The sequence below is a fragment of the Colletotrichum karsti genome (assembly GCF_011947395.1).
Source record: "Colletotrichum karsti strain CkLH20 chromosome Unknown Scaffold31, whole genome shotgun sequence".
In the NCBI taxonomy this organism is placed as follows: domain Eukaryota; kingdom Fungi; phylum Ascomycota; class Sordariomycetes; order Glomerellales; family Glomerellaceae; genus Colletotrichum; species Colletotrichum karsti.
In genome coordinates this window covers 340,685-359,189 of record NW_024065931.1, presented here as the reverse complement: position 1 = coordinate 359,189, position 18,505 = coordinate 340,685, and the positions used below count along the sequence as shown (strand labels likewise).

Here is an 18,505-nt window from a genome sequence, read left to right as displayed (position 1 = left end):
CCCAGACCCAAGCAACCACAAAAGCGTCGAACATGAGAGACCCTCGCACGATGTCCCAGCAGCTCTTTTTCGCTCCGAACATGTGGATTCCGTTGCGGCAATGCAAACGTTTGCCGTGTTCGATACCCGAATCGAAAGAGACCCGTTTGACTGACCCAGAAACCCCAGCTGACAAAGGAAATCCATCATGATCATTATCATCATTACTCACCATAGTACCGTCACTTCGTCGAATGTCCTTCCATAGGGCTGATTGGATGGCCCGACGAGACCGCTCACATCGACGCTCAGCATGGTATGAGTCGAAGCCCTCACCAACACCGTTGTGGCCTGGCACCAAGGCTATGCACCACTCTGGAATATGGCACGAGGACGGACCAATTGGAGTTATATCCCAAGAGACGATGCCTTCACTCGGCCGACGACGGTCGAAGGTTACTGAGGTCTTCCAAAGAGGGAAACTGTGCGCCAACACCTCGAACATGGTCGTCCATGTTGCTTTGGCTTTGTGATGGCTGGTAGGTCTGGGTGCTTCCGCCGTCGTTTATGCCGGCTTCAGGCTTGTCATCTTCGTCGCCGTTGGTGCAAGTGTGTTGAAGCTGCTCATTGACCAAAGCGATGGCGACTTTCAAGCGTTGGATACGAGCTTGCTTCCGCTTGTCGCTCCCGAAGCTATCACCTCCTCCGTCCCCGCTGCCGATGGCGAGGGCGGAGTCGTTGAGGAACGTCTCGAGATTTTCTGGCGCCGAAGTCGACCTTTGCGTGTGAGGCGACGACTGAGGATCGACATCGAACCTGCAGGCACACCGTCAGTCCCGAACGAACGTAACGAGAACGATGATGGGCATCAATCGGCTGGGGTCACAAGAGGTGTACGCAATGTGGAGGAGTGAAGATGGGTCACTTCGTGTAGGTGGAAGGGCGATTGCAGGAGGGGAAGTCGAAGAATTTCGGAAGATAACCTCTCGTTGCTTGGATACTGCACTTACGAGGCGACGGAGCCCTGTTTCGCGGACATTGAGCCGGAGGAGGCATTGCTCTGTGCGGTCATCTTGGCGTCCGCAGGATGAGCGGGCCGTTGTGCGGGCACGTGGAATGCGTTTGATGCGCCGTCGCTCTGCATAGGTGAAGGAGTATTTGGTGAGTGCCAATACCCACAGAGTAAGGCGGAAGGCGAAGCGGCGGGAGGAAGAGAGGCGAGAGGAAGAGAGGCGAGAGGAAGAGAGGTAAGAGGGTGAGAGGTAAGAGGGTAAGAGGATGAGAGGTAGGTATAGGAGAGGTCAGTGGAAGAGAGGAAGAGAGATAGGCGGAAGGGGTAGGAGAGAAGTCGGCACGACGAGAGGAGGGATCGTCGGGATTGGATATTGATGGAGACGTGATTTCCTTCGGAATCAGGAGCAGGCCGGACGTTGATGTCGAAGAGCTCTCGAAGGGGGCTTCGCATAGGCGCACTACCGCGACAGCTCAGCTAAGAGGGTAGAATAAAACGAAGTGCATCTGATCTGGTCAAGCTGTCTGAATCGTGGGTGCTTCGAGGTCTTTAATAAGAATCAGAACACAGTACGTGGGCGCGGTTGGCAAAAATAAAAAAAGATGGCCGCTACTCTAAGGAAAGAATGGTTAGTGCTGCTGCAGCTTTAGCTCTTGGCGGGCAATTGATCTAGTTGTCGCGGGACTCCACTGCCAACTACTGATCAAAAGAGTTAGACTCGACCGCGCCCGCCTCATTGGACTCAAACGCAAAGATGGAAAACGCAAATACGGTAGCGGGTCCTCAATATACCTCAGAGGCACCGTAATCCTAGGGCCGAAGAAGGTACATTAAGGTAACGGTACACACTCGGGGGCCCGTGATCCATGGAAAAGAGTAAAGCTCGGATTGGCTCGGCGAGTACCTAGGTGAAGTGACGGGTTTCTCGTCCCCAATCCTACCTGCGTGGGCCTGCGGGGGAGCCAGTCACAAAGCGTCGTAGCCTGGCTCATCCCGAGGTTTTGGAGGAGGGTGGGCGGGGGGCAGAGGTTGTCCACCCCTGTTCAGACGGGATGCATCCAATACCTACGCACCCACTGCCTTCCAAGTTGGCAGCTGTAGAGAAAATGAAAAGCAGGCGTGTCGATAGCCAGCCCAATTGCGAAGGCATGTGCTCGCTTGGTCTCCCAGAGCACACTGACCGTTGGGCACGGGGTTAGTACAATCGCATCCGTCGGACACTTATGTTCAAAACCTCGATGTTTTCACCATATGAGCTAATAGCAAGGGTACTGTGCGCGCATGCGAGAATTCCCCTTCCCTGGGACGGCTGCGCCGTGGTGGAAGCTACGCAACACAGTCTCACCGTCGACACGTTGGTGGCTGGCCGGGCATGCAACAAAACCTCTACGACACGTACCCATGGGTGGAGGCGTGTTGCTGAATGAAGGATACGTACCCGTGAGGTTATTGCCTGAGGGAACAATGATTGAGTGCGATATGTTTTCGCATTTCTATGCTGCGACTAAAATGTTATCAAGTAGGTACCTGCCCAGCTAACTCCTGAAATCTGGAGACTTCCCGGCCCCTGACCTTAGCTAGGTATCATCGCGTAGATATATAATTTACAGCTTTCACCATGCGGCTAGTTTGGTCCAAGACTTTTGTTCTGCAGATTCATCCGCAATGCGACGGCTGGTGGGCAGTACAATCCAATGTCTGCTACCTAGGACGGACAGCAACAGTTGGGGTTCGGCTTTTTTCGCAACGACGCCAAGGGGATTGTCAAGAACGAATCCTTGTTCCTTCAATAGGATCTTCATCTGGGTAGGGCACCGGAGTATTTAGGTACCAATCACCAACTATATAAGTAAGCAAAATCTGGAGTCGCAAATACAATGACCATAGGTACAAGTCGCTGCGGTCTAGGAGAACTACCCGGACAGCAGCGATCCCCCTTCCCACTAAGGGGGGAAAAAAAAAAAAAAAGAGGAGCCTATCACACCCCCGTGAGTGATGCGTGTGAGGTCTCGGCCTGTTATTTGGTTGCCAATTGTCAGATTGAAGGAACGCTAAGACTTTCCATCTTTTCTATGCGATCTTGAGGGCGTTTGCGTCGCGTGATCGCCTTCTTCCCACATTTGTCAGTCAAGGTCCACGGAAGATAGAAACCAGGATTCAGGAATACCCAAACCCACCTTAACCTTTGACGAGAAATCCTCTATTCCTCTGAACTACCCCGTCCTCGACTTGGACCTGGGCTGTTGGCTCAGCCTGACAGCCCTGGCCGCTCGTCGCGAAGTCGCCATGTGTCTCAAACCGGTGAAAGAGGAGTATGAATCTTCCTCGATATCTTTCCACGGGGCTTGATGCGGCCCTGATCCAGGTGCCGGCTGGCCGACTATCCTTTGAACATTTTAAATAGACGATTCCAATCCCAGAATTGACTGAGTTACGAAATACGCCTTGAATATCAGATGAGACATCTGAAGTACGCAGGTGAGGACGGTGATGAATCGGCGGAATGTTTAAGCGAGTGCATGCCGCGGGTTCGATTGAAAGTGACAAAGTTGCATCCGCATGGTACCATAGTTTTGTCTGAGTCAGAGTCGTAGGGTTGGAACGTTTACGGCGTCTGAATACAATGCACAAAGAAAGCCAACGTTCAGATGCCAACGAGGCATCTTACCTAGCTTAGGATACGCCACTAAATCTACCTCCAAAGCTGGTGGATCGTTTGAGATGGCGGGCGGAGGACAGTGTCGGGAGGGTTCGGTGGGCTAGAGCGGACAAAACGTCATCGCGATTCGCATCACACAGCTCTTAGGTACCTGACGTGGTGAGTAGGTACGTACACAGGCAGGAAAGCCAGGCTTGGGGTCTTACTTGGCAAGGTCCTGTTCCCCTGCAGCCGGGATACCCAGTGATGAATTTGCTGCAAATCCCACTAACACGAGATGTCCAGTCACAAGCTTCTCCAGTCTTGAGAAAAGTTAAACGTTTCTCAAGTCACTACGGACAGTGCGTAGCTCGCCTGGTCATGCAGCCTGCTGCCGTACTTTGTTCTTTGCTAGCCGCAACCCACGCGGGCTTCGAGGAGGTACCTAGGTCTCCCAACCTCAGGCCTTCATCAACCTTTCCGGGCAGCTGTGCGGAAGAGGCTAAAGTGCGATTTGGCCGAGGTGGGCATCTGCATGACCCGGCAATCCCTGAAGATACAGCTGTTTGAATCTCGGCCGACTCATACATTGCGCTGTTCTTTGAATGAATGAGCTCATTGTCTCCCAGGAATGTAGTAGATGGTGACATTCCAGTCACAACATCGCCGCGTAGCACCAACATATGGGGAGGACTCGGGACATTCCACCAAAAGCGCCAATCCCGCTTTTCGGCGCCGCTACAAGAATTCTGAACTCGGAATTCTGGAACCCAACGAGCTGGTGACTTCGCTGCATGGCGCAGATAGACTGCCGCCATCGCGTGTCGCGTGGCATCGAGTCCATGCAGACTGGTTCGCAACAAGAGCTCGGACCTTCGTCGCCTGGTTGCCTCACAGAGGAGAAAAAGTGAATTGTGTAATATGCTGTGATAGTGACTTGTCAATGTGAATCGCGAGCCACTGAAGCAAGTCGAGTATATCGACTCGGAAAAAAACACAACGAGATGGACGTTACAATTAACGTCGCTCGAAACAAACAATGAGACGAACACCAGTCTGTGCACAAAACGTGGGGTAGCTACTTGCCCAATTGGGTAAGTGACGTCGGGACGGGTCGTCGTGATGGGACCGGCAAGGATCTGTGCGAGCCTAGACCCTGCGCAACGTGACGGCGAACAATGGGATGGACTGGGCCGCTAATTTGGAAGCAGAAAAGTTCTGGATGAATGAGATGGCACAGATGTTCCCTCAACATGCAAACTCTAACGTAATTGAGAATATATAAAGACTAAGAAACCACGCATCGATCGGCAACATTCTTACATAGAAGCGGGAATTTGGACAAGAGGCCTAACCCAGTTGCAGCATTTAATCTATCAAAATTGAAGCCAACTCATTCTTAAATCACGCTCCTGCTATTCTCAATATGACGTCTTACCCTAGCAAACACGATCGCCCTGGCTTGCTTCCACTGCAACCAACCTCATTCTCTAGGGCATTTCCGTTCATGCTCCGCTTGCTCTGCGAAGTCTTGATGTTGTGTGACTCGACGTCACAGGGTTGTCCTTGAGACGCCCTACTCCCACATCCAAGTAGGAGTTCAACTTGCATGATGACATCCCTAGCATGAGCCGTCCGAGAACACTGCCTGTCGACGGGCCCAACAGTTTGCATGTCATCACTAACGATGAACCCGAGTTCAACATCATCAAACCAGGCTTCAAGGTTGGCTTGCTTATACGACGAACCCTCTGGTGCGGTCAGGCGGGAAACATTCCTACTCAAACCAGTAGCAGATAGTCAGCCTCGACGAAGTATGGTGAGACGAGATTGAGAACATAGAAGCAAATGGAACCTGGTATGCGAAGAATAACAGCGCTAAAGAAAAGAAAATTTGTTATCACATACGAAGAGGCAGAGCATTGCTCTTCGACTGCCGATGCGGCAATGAGGTCGGCATTGTTCTTGATTTGCATTGCGAAGAAGAGAATCGATGAATTGCCAGTACAAGCAAAGCACAAGAAGAGGAGGGGCGAATTAAGAGCGGACTAAGTCCGAGTGATGGGGGAAACACAGGGCAAGGTCCAAACTAGAAAAAAGGGCTGTTTCGTCCAAGAAAATCAAGATGAAGCTGACGGCGAATCTGCGTTTCTGACGTGGAGTAGTCCCGTTGACCACGGAGTAGAAACAGTAGATGCGCGCTCTGGTGTTGATATTCAAGCCTTGAAGCAGACTGAAAGTGGCCGAGGAAGCAGGAATGATGGAGGCTTAGGAGAAAGGGAAAAGCGAAAGGAAAACGCAGGCAGAACGATGAGAAAGATGCGCATCTTATATCGCAAACATGTTCCGGGAGACAGTAATGGGAGACAAACCGCTCACATAACGACAGTCGACTCGACCGTCTGGGCCTCTTACAAGGAACAACGACAACGGCAAAGCGAAGGTTTGTGACCAATTACACAATCGACAAAACTGGTGAGGAGGGTTGTTCCATCTGAGAGCGGACTAGCGTGGTGTGGCTCTGCCTGATGAACATCCGCAACCCCCCCATCTAAAGATCCCTGACGCCTTCCCACAAACGGTCAAGTACGTGATGCCTCCTAGCGCTAAACCAGTTTTGTCGAGTGAGCTGAGGCTCTGCCCAGTCACCGAAGCAGCCGCCATCAAACACCAGTCTAGCCTAGTGAGGGTTCGTTGGTGGGCAGACAAACTACTTTACTGCGTGGGCAGAATTCCCACCAGCGGAATACTTTAGAACGGGTGGTCACAGACACACACACGGACACACGGATAGTGGGGAAACAACGTCAGGAGTCGGGCTGGAGCGAGAATACATGCGAGAGCATTTAAGTCACATTTGTGCCGTCCCTCCCACACCCTGACTTCGTACCCAATCGCAATACATCCAACTTCCGATTGACAGAAATTCGATGAAGCGCTCGGTAACCATAATCATAGAGTCGGAGGAGAATCCTAGATTCGCCTGGAATTGTGAGATGCATCGACCTGGTTGGGTGCTTGCTTACCTGCCCGTCGCCTGTCGTTGGCTTACTTCTGAAGATCATTCTTCCCTCTTTTCTTCCAACCTCCATCATGAAGAAGGACCGGGCACTATAACATCGTTTCACTAAGGGGCAAAACAAATGCAATACGCCGCGCAATATAATATAGCTACCCTTATAATCTAGTTATAGATATCTTATTATACCTAATAAGTATATATTTAATATTTAATATTCTAAAAGAATAAAACTCTATCTTAATAAGCTTTATAATATATATAGTAGTATATAAATAGCTTTACTCTTAAGGTTAGAGGGGATAAAACCTTAATAAGGAATACTAATCTATAAGAGATTATCCCTTTTATTAAGATTATACTATAAACTTTATCCTTTTATCTACTTAAAATATTATTTTATATCCCTTATTTTATATTAACCCCTATTATTATTATTATTAATATAATCTTAAGCTTTAACCCTCTTTAGTCCCTTAATACTATTAAGAATATATTACAACCCATTAGGCATAACACGTTGGAACAACCCCGCCTTAGATCTCAGCGGCTAACGCAGGACATAAGTAAGTAGTAACACAGGTATAACTAGGAATCCTCAGAAAGGAAGAACTATAGTATAGGTCATATGACCTTAGGAACAGGATAGATATAAGACAAAGACAGATATATTAAATATAACTACTATCCCAGCTATCTATAGATATATTAGATAGCACAGCTATCTAGTATAGCTACACTAAGGAAACTATTTAAGACCTATATATAGGATAAGCTTAAGTTCACTTAAGTTTAGACTTCTATAGCTCTTTAGCAATTAACTTATAATTCTTACTTAAGACTTTTAGCTATACCTAAGTAATAATTACTCTATAACTCTTATTAAGGACTTAACTAATTACTAAGCCCTTTAAAGACCTATAATTACTTAACTAGACCTATAGAGCAACTTAATACTATTTACTATTATTAATCCCTAACTTACTACTAATATAAACCTATTATTAGTTAGCTAGCTATAATAAAATAATATCCCCTTTTATTTAAACTATATTAATAATATTCTTTTTATATATTATATTAATAAGAATATTATAATAAATATTATCTTTTTAAAGAAATAAATAATTTAGTAATATTATATAAGTTATATAACGCTATAATAATATCTAAACTTATTTATAGCTTAAGTAGTAATTAGAATAAATAATAAGCTATTATTAATTCTTAATATATTATAATATAATAAGCTATATAATAATATAGGGATTAGCTAGTTTAATATCTTAATAATAGTGTTACGGCCAGCTAACTGACAGTGGGTTTGTGTTAGCAGTAAGTTAGGGATTGAAAACTATAAACAGTATTAAGTCGTTCTATAGGGCTATTCAAGTAATTATAGGTCTTTAAAGGTCTTAGTGATCAGTCAAGGCCTCAATAAGAGTTATAGAGTAGTTATCACTTAGGTATAGCTGAAAGTACTAGTGAGGGTAGTCACAAAGTTGATTGCTGAAGAGCTATGGAAGTCTGTCCTTGAGCCGGACTTAAGTCCATCCTATATACAAGTCCTAGATACTTCTCTTCCTATGTGGACCGCGATCTGAGAGTTGGTCCTCCTTGAGGACCGCCCTTGGCACGTCGGTCCTGATCCTTGTCCTGGTCCTGGGACCGCTTATCGAAAGTCGGTCCTGCTTATTATCACGTGACTTGTACTATAGTTCTTCTGTTCCGGGCGAGCCCCTCATGTTCCCGTGATCCTGCATATAAAGGTGACGTTCTAACCGCCCGGTATCCTTGTGGGGCGTTCTTCGTTGGTTATGCCTAACGGGTCGTAACAAATAGTAGGATAGTATATAGAGGTACTAGTTAGGATCTAGATATATTAGATATAAGGTTAGTAGTTTCTATAGATATATTAAGTATAATTAGGCTTAAATTAATCCTTATTATTAAATAATAGCGCTAATATAGGAAAGGTAATATATAAACTGAGGGGCAAAACGTTTTTCAGCTATAGTACTGATGTCGCAATGGGATTGAAATTAGGTCTAAAGGCTTTCAGCTGCTTGTGAGGTTCTTATTCCCACTGCGAATGGGCAACAGAACATTCACGCTTTTGATTTCACTTAACATGCTGATTGTTCAATTTAATGCGGATTTACTGTTGCAAGTTTAAGCGCAGAATGTGCCATTTCTGTTCTACTTCGCGTGGTATTGCCGATAGAAATTCCCTAAATATCTTAAGTCCGATGCTACCTTATTGGCTCTTTGAAAACAACAAGACCCACACCGCTTCACCCTCTCATTGGCTGAAGCAGTCCAACCCCCTCATCTTATGAGGCAGAATTCCAATCTGGCTTATCCGGAAACTCAGACTCATCATCAAAACACCTCATCACCTCGTGGCCTTCCACGACCAGGTATCATGGAGCTTCTTCGACCGTTACCACTCACTTTCACTCGTCATTGAGATCTAGCAAGTGTCCTCTGAAAGCCTAGATGGACTCCACGCTAGACCCATCTCGACGTGAAGTGTGCGGCGATTGCCCAGCGCTTCCAAGCGCCAACGGCCGTCCGATACCCTTCCAAGCCCAAAGACAACCACCCAAAACAACCCAAACACGACAAACGCAGATTTTCAGGGCTTCTCTCGACACTGCCCCCAGCAGCCCGTGAAATTTCAAACACTCGCGGCCATGGGAACAAGTGTCGAGATCGTATACTGACAAAGCAAACTCGCTGACCCAGGGTATCCATCCCTCTTTGCAACGCCATCGCCTCGTTGAGAGCCCTTACGAAGCTTCATTCGAAAGACAAAACAGGAAAAAAACAAGAACATTGAAAGCAATATGCCGCCTCGAGTGCGTCGACCTTTGATAGTTCTGCACCACACGGAAGGCCCTCTTCACCGCGTTTGGGATACTCCGGCATTCACCGCTTTATCTCCGAAAGATACCTCTCCACTCATGTCTTGGCAGCGGATGCTGTGATCGACATCTAGATGGGCAAGGATGAGCTTGTGGACTTGGACATCTGGACTAAGGTAATACTCACATTCCGGATCATTTCTTACGTCTACTTTGGGAACTGCTCACCAGTCCCACGAACATCGTCATCCTTACGGGCGTGGTATTGGCCGTGAGGTTGCCGTCGCATCTGCGTGTCGGCATCGTTGCTGCTGCTGCTGCTGCTGCTGCTGCTGCCGCCGCCGCCACCGTTATTACTGGCGCCGTCGCTGGCGTTGTTGCTGGCGTTGTCGGCGCCGACATTCTGAAAGTGGGCATCGACAGAAGCGACCAGGCCTTTTAGGCGCTGTTCGCGAGCGTGCTGTATTTGACGACTTCCGACATCGTCGCCGTTCCCGCTGCCAACGTCGAAGGCCTGGTCCTGAAGGAAGGCGTTGAGCCTCTGCGTACGTTGTGCAGAGAAATCCCGCGCCGCCGCCGCCGATGACGATGAGCTTTCGAGATTCCTTCCGACGCACGATTAGCCAACCGACAGAACGCAGCGAGACTCGATCGATCCAATACTACAAGGATGATGCGGCCGGATGGCAAGAGATGGAAAAGAAGAGAGTTGGATGGGAATGGGGTCACTCTTGCTTGGTACGCCAGGTGGAAGGAAGGGTGGTCGTGGGGTTGAGGCGGCGACGTCGATTACTGACGCTGGTGATGCACTTACGAGGTGACTGAGCCCTGCTTTGCCGATGTCGAGCTCGGCGATTGTTCTCTTTCGGCGACCATGGCGACCTTCGTGTGACGAGTGTGATGCTCGTCGAAAGAAAGGGTGATGATGGGTTTGCAGTCGCGCAGTTGCGGCGAAATCAAGAGTCGAGGAGGTTGGGACGTGCGAGTGGATGAGTGGATGAGTGGGTGAGGTAGGTAGGGAGCTTGTGTGCGCGACCGTAGGTTTGGTGTTTCCGATCGAATACACAAGAGAAGAAGACGAGTAGAGGAGAGAGTGATGGAAGGAGGAGTGGAGGGAAGAGAGACGCAATAGCATGCGATGGAGCGGGAGAAGAGAAATGGAGCAGAGGTAGGTAGGTAGGTAGGTAGGTAGGTAGGTAGGTAGGGGGAGAAGCGGGAGAGGTAGACGATGCGGGAGGAGGGGGTAGAGGAGGTCGGAGGAAGCAGCGTAATTTGGCAAGGAACACCAGAGAATTGCGCGCGCGCTGGGCGATACTGGCTAGGTAGGTAATGAAATAAATTGAGTTCAATCTGCTTCCTTAGAACAAGAATGCGCTGGCAGTGAGGAACGCCTGCCAAACTGCGTCGAGTGATGGTTGAAGAATGTGACAACGCGAGACGGGGAGGGAAATGTTGAAGTGCTCCCGAGGCCTTGTGTGTTGGGTTGACGAGGGTGGGAAGTGGTTTTGAAGGATGGACGAAAATGACGAAGGAGGGGGGGGAGGAGGTCAGGTACGAGCCCGGCCGGCGGTGGAGGGACAGAGGCAGGATGGACGGATAACAGGTGTGTGGACGAGAAGACGGGCCCTGAATGCGTAAGTAAGGAAGACAAATCGAGGTATGGGGGTGCGGGTGGTGGAAAAGACCTTTTTACCGGTTCAAGCTCGAGGAGGAGCTCTGAGCTCTGAGGTGAGTCTCGCTCGTCTGGACGAGGATTGATTTAGGTAGTGCCATCGGGAGGGGGAGGGGCACCGGCACCGTCTGCTGCTAAGGTATCCAGCACTAACGGCGCCAGGAAAAAAAAAGACAAAAAAACGAAAAAAAAAAAAGGGCAACGGCAGCGGCAGCGGGCGGCATCGGCAGGTACTTTTTCGGTGCAGCGCTGCAGTGAAGGTACTTCGGAGGTCGTGGTCGTGAAGGAATAGACGCTAAGATAAGGAAGGTAACCCCAAAATTGAAGATGCCCGATGTGGTTGCCAAATGCTTTGGTGGTAGGTACAGTTTCATACAACAGAGCCATCATCGAGTAGGCCAAGTGAATAAACGACAGCATGTCCACGAGCAATGCCGGAATACTGCCATGGCATAAATCCAAGAAGGAAAGGAAACCAGGCCGACACATCCACAGCAACATGCCTTGCAGAGCACGCTCTGAAATTCTGAAGATGGCTTCCCCTTCCCACGCGTCAATCGAAAAACCTGGTAAAAGAGAGAGGGAGTGACGAACTATCCGAAATCTAACCTGACCTGCTGCACGTGATTCACGTTCGATCCGACTGCTCGGCAGATCCGCGGCGGAAGAAAGGAGGATATTCCGTTGCAGATGGTAAACCTTCGTTGTCTTCCTGGTGAACAATTGCGGCTCGACCTTGAAATTCTAAGCAAGCCAGCCGGGTTCGCAGGTGCCATGGCGTGTAGGTCGCAGGTAACACTGTGAAGGCTTGCAGTTTCCACCAGCCACCACTCAACCTGGAATGGCACTCGCACTGTGACAGCATGGCTTCAACGTTTGACTGGAAGAAAGAGAATAAACCTGAACTTGATACCTAAGGTAGTTAGCCCTGAGATGTAAGGCAAAGGCATGGGAATCAGAGTTCGAGGACGCGAGTATCACTCTCGGGGAAATTATTAGTCCCACCGTTACAACGCACAATGGCTGCATTGACACCACTGCAAAAGCAAAACCCATCTGCTATGGGTGGTTTGTCTGCGCAGATTTTCGCCCGACAATTGACATTGCTTTTCCTCTGCTTGCCGCACTAACAGCGAGCTCACGCACCAATTCAATAGGTTGTCAGTGTCAGAGTGAGGGCACCTAATGATTTCCCTTTCCCCCCTCTTCTCATCGGTCCGTACTTACTTCCCCAGTCCCGCGCCATCCACCCCCAGGTCCATCTCACATCCCAGAATCGGGACCACAATATTGCCGAGTATCGGCGTCGGCGTTTTTTCCTTCTCCCATCGTCACAATCCCATCTTTTCCCTGGCGATCGCTTCTTCGACGGGGCCGGCTCTGTTCCCTCGATGGAACGAACAAGGCCAGTGCCAGTTTTCGTTCGCAATTGCCTCTCGCCGGTCACCGCATCTGTGTCCGATTGAGGTTCGTTTCATCCAATGAGCACTGCCACAATTGCTGGGCGATTATGACGATGCACTAGACTTCGCCTTGCGACCTCAGTTCATATGGAAAGCCACGTTTGCTTCTAGCGCCCGGCGAATGACACAACGCAGCGTAGGATTCCATCACTGCTGGAGGGTCCTTTTGAGGCGCAGGCCAAACCTCTCACAATTCCAGGTGCAAGCTGTTCGACCGAATGCCCAGGGAAACCGTGAGCACGCGCTGCGGTCACTCACGATCAAGCGATTCCAGCCACACAAAGTCGCCACCATTTTGTCATCGCAGCCTTGCGCACCACCGCTTTGCGAATACCGTCATTTCACACATCATTTCTCCATTTCGTTTCAAGATGAGACGAATTCAAGATGTCAACGCCAATCCGTATGACTCGGATGAGATCATGCTCACCTGCGCATTATCTCGCGTGTCGCACGTTTTAAGGCTCTCCGAGACCGAAATTTCCTTCCCTCAGTGCTCTTGGCGATGCGAATTTCTCCACGGCGTTCTTTTTGTTTCCATCGCCTTCTCGCTGCTTCTCTCGCCTACTGCGACGGGATGCGGACCAGGTTGCAAGTCAGCGGCGCTGACGCATGCGCCACGCTGCCTGAAGTTGCCTTGCGCCGGCCAGCGCATCGCAATCGGCTGAGCCGACCGCGAGAAAAAAAAATCCATCCCATTTTCTCTCGGTCGTCAAAACCGTCCGAGGTTCGAATAAGATGGGACGCTATGCTAGGAGCCGTCAATTGTTTATTCAGATGAACGTGGAAAGGCACTGACCCGAGAACAAGTCCGTGCGACGATCTTCCCGAACGAGGATTAAGCTGGTCCGACCGTCCCAGCAGATCGCTGTCGCGCAGGGTTAGGCCCTGTTGTCAGGTACCAGGGGACGAGCAACCAGCAGCTGGCAACCACCGAAAAATGGGAGACGGTTGGAGAACGGTACCATCTGCCCATGCCACGATGGAGGCCACATGTGATACGCATGTCTGAGTACGCCAAACGTCTTTTCCTGCGCTCATTTAGCTCCTTCACGCCGCCATTGACCAGTAAGCTAGGCAGAATGCAGCGCTTCCAGCGCGCGACTATTCTGCCCACCACATGGAACTCATCGACTCCGCATCTCCAATGACATACAGCGCCTGGCGTCTGAAGCGTTTTAACACAATTCGTGAATGGCGAAAGAGAGAGAAAATACGATATTCGACCCAGCCAAATTCTCATGAATTCTCTTTCAAGCCTGTTGAGTAAGCAATTGCGCATCGCCACAAGTCGCGTGCGATTGTCGAAAAAGCTCCACGCGCTCCGTAACCACCCAAACAAAAGAGAGAGAAAACCCGTCTCAGTGCCATGGACATGGAAATCGGGTTTTTGGGCCCGGAAGAAACGGGATGGTGCTCATCCGAACGGTACACCTATCCCAGCATCTGAAAGGTTAGGTTGGTACCTGGTGGGGCTTACCTAATCACCTGGCCCCACAGTGTAGTACGCTAACCTTTCAGATGCCGGAATAGGTGTAGTTGGAGAGCGGGTGGATCGGGCCCGCCGGATCCGTACCTGATCCACATAGGTGCCCAGTGTGCCAGTTAACACCGGCCCCGGATGCCCCCGTCGGGCTTTGTGGATTTACCACGCACGGACCATGAGCTTAGATGGTGTGGGGAGTATTCGGGGGTCCCCCTGTTCACTCGCTTCGCTCACCAAAGCGAACAGGGGGACCCCCCGGGTAGGGTTGGTGTGAATCGCTGCGTGTGATGCCCAGGGGATCAGTCGGAATCTAAGATTTGTTAGTACAGTGAGAGTGGAGTGATGAAGGGCAGGCCGCACCCCGTTCCACGTGCTCCCTGTTAGCCTGACAAGAAAGGAGGACTCTGTCGTGGCCACGCCGGCATCACTGCCAACATTAAAGGCCTCGGTTTCAAGGTCAACGTCTTGGAAACTTTGTTCCTGCAGGTTCCCGGCGCCGGCCCGTGAGGACATCCGGAGTCGCTAAGATACGGCGCCATTCAAGCTCAGGCGTGTGGAAGAACGCCAATGTCACCGAATAAGCTGCCGCAGCACATGCGCGGGAATCACCGTCTGAATCTTTTTCTGCCGTGTTCGGCGGATGGAAACCAATAACGGATTCAAACTATTCGAGGAGAAACCTAAAAACCACTTGTGATAGCTTCCAGGCAACGCCTGTAGAGTGTCGCAATATGATCTTCCATTAGGAAGCGCGGAAAGAGGGGATGGCCCACTGCGCCGACAGTGCATCCGCGTCTCGGTGCGTGCTCCCGTACGACGGACCATGTATGCCAAGCCCAGAGCCAGCACCGCGGGATGTAATCTCCGACCGCACTCCGGGAGCAATGATCTTGCCTTAAAGATGTGTGTTACGGAGTACCACCGGCACTGAATGATTGGGCATGGAATGGAAATAAACACCGAACAGGGGTGCAACAGGGGGGCAGGGTTCGGTATCCGGTCGCTGCCAGCGGGACGCTCAGCACTTCACGTCGAAAATCAACGGTGAGACTGGAGACTTGGAGAGTACCCGTCTCGACCAAACGCCGCGCAGCAGGCCGTTTAGTACCGACGAGGTTTCTTCACCAAACGTCATACAGCGGACTAGCCAGTAACGAACAGGTCTCAGCAAGGGTGAGTTCGGCGGCGCCCAATAGGAAGGGGCGAGCGATGCCAAGGGTGGCTGTGCTCAGATGAGAACGCGACACTAGCTCGCCGTAGTCGAAGCTGGGGGATCGGGGCATGGATCAGAGCATGGTTCAGGGCATGGATCAGGGCATGGATCAGGGATATGAAAATGAGTGATAATCGTTGCACTGATGGGCAATCTACTACTTGGCTACCCAGATATTAGGAAGAGATATTTGGGTGAGTTTGCTTTCCCACTGACGCGGCTCTTCGCCAGTCGTTCTTTTAAATTCTTGCGACTCCCAGTGTCTTGTCCGGTGCTTTTACAGATTTGTTATGCTTTTTTCTATTCATTGCAAGCACAATTCGAGAGCCAAGTGGTCAAGGAATCTCTTGCGTTGACATCCTCTCAGGCAAAGTTCCTCCCTCCACCACGAATAACTCGAACGACTCGGGTTGTATTTCAGGTCGTAGTGAGGTTTTGCTCTCTTACAACACCCTCTTTGGTCTTTGGAGGACTTGGAAGCCCATCTCACATCATGTCATCTCAATGTGCGGTGCAAGGCTCAGCTGATACGTTCGTTCATCCTTTCCTTTTTTTCCCATTTGGTAACATCCACACCTCTTCCCCTGTTCGTCTACATCGTCGCCTTATGTCATGAACGAGGTGCTGTACTACTATGCCGTCGGACTAACAAAGAGTTTCCCAGCAATGTCGCTCCAGCCCGAGCAACCAACCCTCAAGATGCTCAGGAGCTAGCAAGCATACGGCTTGACATGTTCCACTCGGACCAAGGTCTGAAGCTGCTTCATTTCAATGGCAACGGCTCTATCGAAACCCATCATCAGCACAGTCGAGCTGATCATGCTGTGGTCAATACGGCACATGTTCAAGCACGCATGCCTCACGGAGTGGGGGGGTCATTCGCAACTGACGACAAAAAACTCATTGGGGTTGGGTCTCAATTCCAGGATGCCGCGGAGACTTGCGACAGTACTGCGATCTAATCGGTCATTGGCTGCCATACAACCATTTCGTCAGAAAAAGTGCGACGATCATCTCATCGACTTCACCGGCTCCAGATGATCCACACAGGGAACACGGTCTTGGCGCCGTGGTGTCGCAATGCAAACCATTCTTCTTCGGGTTAGCAGCTGGGAATCTTCCGACAGCATGGATCCTTTGGCATGGCCAGTTACACCGCGGGGGTGCTTGATTTTCACATGAGACATGTCAGGATTAGGGACTATTCGCCGATGACACGGGTAAAGATAGCATGAGCCACTTTTCAATGGCTCTGCAAATATCTTTCAACTTATGAACCTTCACGGAACGTTTTCATTTCAATTGTGATTTGACTCCCTATCCAAACTTTAAAACGATTATAAGTCTGTCATTGCATGATTAATCATGAGGTTTATTGCAGACACAAGTGAATTAATACCTAAAACTGCGTTAACAGCTGGCCCATTCACTTGAGAAAGAGTGAAAAAAATGAGATTCTCGCCAGTATTTAATTTGATAACGCTGCTTTCCCCAAGACAGGTCGGGGACTTGATATTACCTATGTTCTGTCTCACTCTCAATTTTGTTCAATCTCGTCACCGCCTCACACCTGTTTCACACCCTTCTTCCAGCTACAACGCTTCTGTTTGGGACTCGAGCATCCTTACACACCGCTTTCTGCGCATTAGTTAAATGTTGATTTCGATTTATCTCGAGTTTCTTATGATTCTGCTAGCCCTATCCATCTGCTTATGATATGTTTCAAGAACTCTTCCCACATCAGCATTGCGACTTGAGCCTAAGACATCATGATACTGCCATCCTTGTTGACATTGGAAGATAGCTCAACTTGGGAGATGATAGCCTTGGCGTGGTTGAGCCGAGAACGCTGTCGATCAACGGAACCAATGGTCTCAGGGTTTCCCATGAACTCGAGTTCTGTATCACTCAGCCAAGACTGGAGGTTTGCCTGCCCACATGCGTCCGTCGTTGGACTGACGCTCTGGTTATGCCCACTGATGACAGACAGCCAGCCAAGGCGAACGAAGACGAGACCGAAGCAATAAGTTAAGGATCGGTGAGATGGATCGCGGAGAAGAGGATAGCATGGAAAAGCATAGACAGCAATGAACCCTCTAGCTTGGAGTCTGCACTTACGTTGATGCGGGCCCTTGATTATCGGTTGTTGCCGCCGCTACCGCACCAACTTGCCGATCATTCATCGTGAACTGTAGCACACGAAAGGACTGGCGAAGCGAAGGTTCTAAAGTCGATGTTGAGGAGTACTGGAGGTTCTGTAGGTTCTCGATATCCGTACTTCCCACGAAGCCTTTGTGCAGGGCAAAGGTGAAGGCAATTGGGCTGTGAAGCAACTTCAGTCCTATCCTGGATGCTGACGTTTTCGTAATCAGCGGATAGGTTAGCTGAGCACAGGTAAGGTAAGAAGGGCGAAGAAGACCTGGAGGGCACTTTGAATTATACCGTGAAGAAGTTGCAGACGGCGTGCTCCGATTGGTAATTCAAGGTTGCTAGCTAGCAGTAGTCTGTGATATTGAACTAGGGAAAAACGGAGATGGGAGCGTTGCGGCTTTGGGTAGAGGTTAAGGAGAATGAAAAGGGAAGAGGAGCCAGATAATGAGTAATAGATGTCAGCAAATTGAGAAGCTTGCTAGACTGGCTAGGAAACATGAGAGGACCGGAGAGGGAAGACACAGCATCTTATATGCGCTCACAATTTTGGAGCCATGATTTGTAGCAGACTTCAATTGGACAGGCGGCCGGCTCCAGACTATTTTGGGCCAAAAGGCTCAATTTCACTCAAATAGCGGGCAAGGCTCGAAAGACGAGGTGTGACGGCACACCAGAGAAGTGGATCGAAGTCATACTGTGAAGCTCGGGCGATTTTGCCCGTAGCGGCTTTCATGAATGGGTTTGGGGCAGGCTGCAGACTCGTTCGAACAAATGGTGACTGGAAGATCGCTTGACTATCACGTCTACGTATTTCGAACTTGGTGTATACCCTGCATCATGCAGGTGAGGCTGGTCTTGATAGCCGAGATCGAAGAATCTGATGAGGCGCGCATGATAGGTGCGCGATTGGACAAGAGCTGCAGTTTCATTAGCCTTGAAAGCTGCCTTTGACAATGCGTGGGGTACGGGGGGCGTAGAAACCGGGCGCCAAGACCTGGGGCCAGG

At 49.9% G+C, this 18,505-nt stretch overlaps 2 protein-coding genes across 2 annotated transcripts; both read right to left on the bottom strand.

Annotated features, from left to right (window-relative positions):
- Nucleotides 1-410: 410 nt before the first annotated feature.
- Nucleotides 411-1,123, bottom strand: CkaCkLH20_08981 (uncharacterized protein; the record flags this gene model as incomplete). The annotated part of the gene is made up of 2 exons (XM_038891696.1): nt 411-795; nt 990-1,123. 2 exons carry the CDS (start codon nt 1,121-1,123, stop codon nt 411-413), a joined length of 519 nt encoding a protein of 172 aa, XP_038742983.1.
- Nucleotides 1,124-9,723: 8,600 nt separating this feature from the next.
- On the bottom strand, nt 9,724-10,391 carry CkaCkLH20_08980 (uncharacterized protein; the record flags this gene model as incomplete). Its single annotated transcript, XM_038891695.1, has 2 exons — nt 9,724-10,120; nt 10,330-10,391. The coding sequence occupies 2 exons, from the start codon at nt 10,389-10,391 to the stop codon at nt 9,724-9,726; spliced, it is 459 nt and encodes a 152-aa protein (XP_038742982.1).
- Between the last annotated feature and the right edge of the window lie 8,114 nt (nt 10,392-18,505).